The sequence below is a fragment of the Rutidosis leptorrhynchoides genome, chromosome 3, assembly GCF_046630445.1.
Source record: "Rutidosis leptorrhynchoides isolate AG116_Rl617_1_P2 chromosome 3, CSIRO_AGI_Rlap_v1, whole genome shotgun sequence".
NCBI classification, from domain to species: domain Eukaryota; kingdom Viridiplantae; phylum Streptophyta; class Magnoliopsida; order Asterales; family Asteraceae; genus Rutidosis; species Rutidosis leptorrhynchoides.
Genome location: NC_092335.1, coordinates 109051543 through 109058579, shown reverse-complemented (window position 1 = coordinate 109058579; position 7037 = coordinate 109051543). Strand labels below are relative to the sequence as shown.

The 7037-nt window shown below is 34.8% G+C and overlaps 1 protein-coding gene across 1 annotated transcript; it reads right to left on the bottom strand.

Moving 5' to 3' along the window:
- Window positions 1-2086: 2086 nt before the first annotated feature.
- LOC139896645 (mannitol dehydrogenase-like) lies at window positions 2087-3713 on the bottom strand. Its single transcript, XM_071879292.1, has 4 exons — window positions 3496-3713; window positions 2777-3404; window positions 2527-2680; window positions 2087-2407 (listed from the first exon to the last, which is right to left on the bottom strand). Exons 1-4 carry the CDS (start codon window positions 3591-3593, stop codon window positions 2205-2207), a joined length of 1083 nt encoding a protein of 360 aa, XP_071735393.1. The 5' UTR covers window positions 3594-3713; the 3' UTR covers window positions 2087-2204.
- Window positions 3714-7037: the final 3324 nt, after the last annotated feature.

Sequence of the window (7037 nt, the reverse complement as noted above, 5' to 3'; positions counted from 1 at the left end):
CAATTGTCAAAGTTGACTGTCTTATCATGTTTTAAAGCTTTATAAACACTATAATCTGATTTTACAAGTATTGAAAAACTATGTGAAATAATAAAATATTTTCGATTGCCATGATAATTCAAATATAATATAGCTCCTGAAATATATAATATTTTGAGTTTGATAAACTATAAATTCGTTCAATTATCAAGACTTATACTATGATAATAAACATGTATAGATTTAAAGATCATATTGGATCAGGTTGACTTTTGAGATGACTTTTGTTAACTTTTGCATGTCGGTCTCGAGCATTAGGATTGTGATACACTATGACCCGACATAGCTTGTTAGACATGTATTGATCAACATATGTTCTCTAGGTTGAGATCTACGGTTATTTTGCATTCTGAGTTTCGATCACATTTCGGTGAATGACCTTATGTGCTGCTAAGGTGAGTTTCATTTGCAATATATATATTTTTGGGCTGAGAATACATGCACTTTATTTTAAACGCAATGGATACAAGTACATACTAAATTCTACACCGAGTTTGAACCGAAAATCCCTTAGCTTTGGTAACTAGTAGCTGCCGGTTATAAGAACTGGTGGGCGCGAATAGTTGTATATGGATCCATAGGGCTTGACATCCCCGTCTGTTCCAGGTTTAGAAACCCTAGCCTGAACTATAAAACAGACGTATGCTATTTGAGTTTAGTACACGTTGAATTGCGTGTATTGTACATGTTGGTTGCATGTATGTTAAAACAGGGGTACTTATTATAACGTTAAAGTTTAGTTACCAGGGTGCTCAATTTCGTAGAATCTTTTGATAAACGTTTCGGATGAAACAACTGAAATCATGTGATCCTCCTTTATATACAGAATATGTGCAACATTAACACTATGAACTCACCAACCTTTGTGTTGACACTTTAAAGCATGTTTATTCTCAGGTTCCTAGAAGTCTTCCGCTGTTCGCTTATACGTTATACAAGCTATGTGCATGGAGTCATAAATGCTTTATTCAAGAAAACTTTGCATTCACAAAATCATCACCATTTATCTTATTTTGACTGCATTATCAACGGATGTAGTATTGTAAACTATTATATACGGTGATTGTCTACACGAAGAAATCATCAGACGTCGAAAACCTTGGATTTATATATTCATTTATGATGTGCCTTTTCAAAAGAATGCAATGTTTACAAAACGTATCATATAGAGGTCAAAACCTCACTATGAAATCAATGAATGATGTATTCGTCCAAGTGGATTTGGACGGGTCATCACACCCGTGAATCTAACGAAGGCGAATCTCATTCCAGTTCTCGCTCTTTTTTTTTCCCGATATACACATCAGTAAGATATCCATATAGGTCGAACACCTTCCTTAATGCATCGGAATCAGCAGATTCGGGGAAATTTGTGACATAGAAGGATTGTATGTCTTGTATCGATCGTTTCTGGACCACATCAACATTGATTCTCGTAAACGATGGCTTTCCGTTTCGCCTGGCTTTGACGAACCATCCATCGTTAGTCGGGACATCTTGTACGTTGCCAACCATCGGTGAGGTGGCGTTTGAACCCGCCGAAGATCACCGAAAAAGAAAAAGAAGATGACGGCGCCGCCTGTTTTTTAACTTTGTTTTCTAGGCTCGAGCCTTCCCGTTTTTCCCTAGTCCTTTTGTATTTCCTGTTAAAGAGCGTTTTCCTTTGAAAAACGGTCTCGTTTCTATATGAGTATTCGTTTTTTCGCAAAAAATAAAAAAAAGCTGTTTTATTACAAAATGTAACAAACCTTGTAAAATCATTTTATGGTTAGACAGTTTGGTTGATACCGACTCTTTGGGTGAATTGAATACATAGTTGATATCAATTTTAACATACCTAGAAGAGAAGATAGTGTAGATAACAGCCTATCTCTTATATTTTACTGTAATTGTTTCAATTTGCTCACTTGCCCATTGCCATCAACTTTATAATCTACATATTCTATTTTATAATTTTGCAAGTGTTAATATACATATATACAATAGCATTAAAAGGAAAAAAACAAAGATTTATTTTGAAGAAAAAGATGTATAACAAATGCATACAAACATAACATTAATAAAATACTCACTTCTTGATAACAACGTTGTTACAAAAAGTACAACGATAAATACATATGAAAAGAAACAAAACATTCATTCACATCTCTCAAAGAATAACTACACTATTCAGGTTTGAGAGTATTGGCTACATCGATCACAAAACGGTACCTCACATCGGCCTTATAGAGCCGCTCAAAGGCAGTGTTGATGTAGTCCATGTGAACAAGCTCTGTATCTGCAGTTATACCATGCTCTGCTGCAAAATCGAGCATCTCTTGAGTCTCTTTAATTCCTCCAATTGCACTTCCAGCAATTATCTTATTTCCTGTCAATACACCAGCCAATATTTATTATAATTTCACCATTTCATAGTTCTGAGTCGAAAAAGTTAATAGTATGATATTCAAAAATATATCATGGGTCAAAATGCTATTGATCAGTTACCTGTAAGTAAAGAAAATGCTGCTATCTCAATTGGCTTCTCTGGTACACCAAGAACAATTAGCTTTCCATGGGGTTTTAGTGCAGCAATCAATGGTGCAACTGGATGGTTCGCAGACACGGTATCGATGATGCCATCGAACGACCACATAGCAGCCTGTATAACATACCATATAAAAGGATTATACACTTTAGCGATTCAATCAAGAATTAATCACCAAAAAAATAAATAATAACCGTATTTGATCATTACCTGCATCTGTTGTTCGTCCTTGCTGTTAATAAAGTGATCGGCTTTAAGTACTTCAAGTGCTTCTTCCTTCTTAGAATTAGATGTGCTAAAAACAGTAACTTCCGCACCGAAAGCCTTAGCCATCTTCACAGCAACATGACCGAGCCCACCGAGACCAACCACACCGACTTTCATACCAGGCTTGTCAAGACCATGGAATCTTAAGGGACTGTAAGTTGTGATCCCGGCACATAACAACGGGGCACCAGAATCAAGTGGCAAATTTTCAGGCCAACGAAGGACGAAACGCTCGTCTGAAATCATGTGATCGGAATATCCACCGTACGTGATGGTGCCATCGTAATCGGGAGCACCATAAGTGAGAACAGCCTTAGGGCAAAAGTTTTCGTTATCAGTAGCACAACCTTCACATGATCCGCATGAACCCACCATGCACCCAATTCCAACTCTGTCACCAGCTTTAAACTTTTCTACTTTGCTTCCAACTTCTGTAACCTCACCCACAATCTCATGACCAGGGACAACGGGGTACGGGGTTACGCCCCACTCGTTCTTGATATAGTGAAGATCGGTATGACAGATTCCACAGTACAATACTTTAAAACGAACATCTTTCTCTCCAGTAGCCCTGCAACATGATTTGAATTATAACCATATTAGATCATAAGATTAAAACCATAAATAATAAGAACCTTTAAATTTAAGAAAAGTAGCTTTACCTTCTGGAAAAGGTGAATGGAGTCATTATTCCTGAGGTGTCACGAGCAGCATAACCATAGGCCTTGATTGGATGCTCAGTTTCGTGTGATTTTGACATTTAGAATATTATTGTTGAAGTCTTAAATCTGAATTTGATGATTAGTAGAATGAATAAATGAACGATGTTGATGAGTTAGATTTGTTTATTTGATGAATGAAATGATGCTTACTGGGTGGGTATTCATATTCATATTCATATATAATCATAAACAAAGTGGCAATGGTCATGTTTGTTGACTTATAAAAGCACTACAAGACACGGAGTATCGTATATAAAGCTCAAAATGTGTGAACATTTGATTCTTTTTTTTTTTAAAGGCAATAATAATTTTATAAATTAAAAAGGACTAGCAAGAAGTTAGTAGTTACAACAATTCCAAATACTAACATCAACATTACACGAATCCGCGATTCTACCGACCTCGAAAATTACAGTAACTAATACCCGCCATCCAAATCAACACCACACAGGGCCACTTAAGGGCAACACTAGTTAGAAACATGAAATTAGGTGAAAAACAAACCACGACAGCCACACGATACTACAACGATACTGGGATAACACCCGTCGATCCCACAATCTAACCAAGTGGTGGTATAGTGAAATGCAGAGATGCAGCGGAGAAAGAAACTACGATTGTAAAATCACGACCAATATCCACGACTTTATCCCGACCTAACCACCAATCAAAAGACCCCCAATGAAGAATCACCGAGACACCAATCATCGAAAAAATCCGAAGCACCAATCTAATTTCACGATATAATCCTCGAAAACAATGATCATGAACTTTGATTATAACAATAACAATTACCCATCTCGATCTAGAACACCCCTAACACTATGACATGTAAAGCATCAAAACAACCCGAAAACACTACCGCAAACCACTTGCATCACAATCGAAAAAATAACCAAAATCACCCGAACCCACGAAATAAATAACCCAAAACAAACCACGAAAACTACTATTATATATAACCAAAGTACATGATCAACTAGCAAATATTATAATTTAAACATGTATATTCTACACCAGTTAGAATATTACTCGTATAAACTTTGTAGCTAATAGAGTTGAAATTCAGCTCAAGCTTCTACTCCATAGATGGCATTCAAATCAAACGGACAAGTGAAAAAGGGGGTCACATGAAAGAACTCGATATCATAAAATTGCAAATGGCTTTTCAAATCATTCAAAATTATATAACTCACCTATCTGATTGCCACGACTTGAAGAAACTTGATGTTATACCGGTACTGTCGCAACATAAAAACCACCCGAAAACAACCGAAACCACTCCACGTAACTCGAAACAACTCGAAAAATCCGAAACAACCCGAAACAACTCAAAAAAGGACCGAAAACATCCAAAAAACATCCGAATCTGACTTGAAACCAGGAGCACCACCCAAAATCGCCATCTGACCTGAATGAACACACGAAATCTGCTGTGAATACTCGACCAAATTTATTATGTAGCTTACAAACTCGAAAAAACGTCATCTGACAAGACCCCAACTTCTTCCACTTAGATCTATCTGAAACGGTGCCACTTAAATCAACTCAGAAACCACCGATCGAAAACAAGAGAGGGTGGTCTGAAAGTAACAACACCACGACAAACATGAACTATCATAAAAAGCACGAACTGCTTAGGACTACAAGTTCAAATTAAACCTAAAAATCGACAAGCTACCGAACGAAAAAGACTAAAAAGAAGAGATATATAGATAATATATAGACAATGAACAACTATGCAATATAGATATATAGATATATATAGATAATATAATAAACTATAAATATTTTGTCGTGGATGATTACTTTAATTGAATTAGATGTCAATATCAATCAATCTCCATCTCTAACCATTCATTAACCACTAAACACTCAATCAAGACCACACATTTTGATTTTTAGGCTTTGTTGCATGATTAAGTGTAGATTAGGAATTAAAATCTCCTTAATACTCCCTACTAATAACCAAAATATGGGGTTTTCACAACAGATTAGGGGACGGAGGGGTTGTGGAAATCAACTCATTCGATTGTTTATCGTGAAAAAAGAACAAAGGAAAAGCTCTCCCCAATGCAATCTGAACCCTGATTTTCTCTCCAATAGTCTAAAATCGTATTTCAATCGTGAGGTTTCGTCTCCTTAATCGAACCTTTTGAATTAGTTTATTATAATAACATAACCGCACCTGTATTGTTTCGCTCTACATCACTATTTTTATTGTGCCATAACATAGAACACTCCTTTTTTTTTTTGTTAAAAAACGGTAATATTAAACCTAAGTCTTTTCATCGATAGATGAAAAGACGAACAGAGATACAAAGGAACCAAAAACACTGTTTGATTAAACCTATAATATAATTGTTGTATGAATCAATATCCCTATTTCATACGTAGTACAAATTATGTGCCGAAAAAAAACTATATAAACTTGTTAAAAGACTCGTCAGGGGTGGATGTACTGTATGCCCAGGGTTGCACGGGACACCACTGAAATACGCAATGTAGTGAATTTTTTATTTTTTTTTAGATTTTTTAACTAGTGACACCAGTGGATAGTGTAAATTTTCATGAGTCCCCATTAAAATAAGAAATAGTAGAAATATTTTGGGAGCGGTGACACCAATGACTACCAACTCTAGATCCGCCACTGTGACCCGCTATATAATGATTATCGGGATTGGTTCTCGAATTGTGTAAACACTTTCTCTACAAAGTATTTTGATTCAATTTGTGCATAGGTTCACGAAAACTTTACAAAGATAAGACAAAATTTCACTTCGTGTTTTGAGTAGTTAAAATCACAAATCAAATTACCAGTGATGTATGTGTTTTTATGTGTTCATATGAAAACATTCTCCTATCCTTTTTAGAGGTAGAAACAGTTTAATACAGTTGAATAATGAAAGGGTGGAACCTTTTGTTTTTGTGAGAAAGTAAAATGTTCGGTATTTGACGAAAATTATGACGCAACTTTTCATTAAACATGTTGTAACGACCCGGAAATTTCCGACCAAATTTAAACCATAATCTCTATATGTTTCCGACACGATAAGCAAAAACCTTAATGTTAAGTCTAGAAAGTTTGAAATCTATATTCGGATAACTAGTTACCCTTTTGACCAAGCCTAACGATTCACGAACATTTATGTGAATATATATATATATATATATATATATATATATATATATATAGTAATATAATAACTGTATAATACTTTACTTTAACGTGTTGGTTTCGATATTTGTTCAATATAATAGAACTTGTATATTAACATGTCTTGGTTAGACAATGTAAATTGTAATAGTAGTTATTAGAATATATATAATTAACGTGCAACGTGTATTTTAAAACGTGTTTAAATATATTAAATATTTATGATTACTAAACTGTAATATTTTATATTTAATTTTTAATATATAAATGTTATATTATTTACTTTCATTATTAATATTAGTATACTACTATCTAAATATATAGA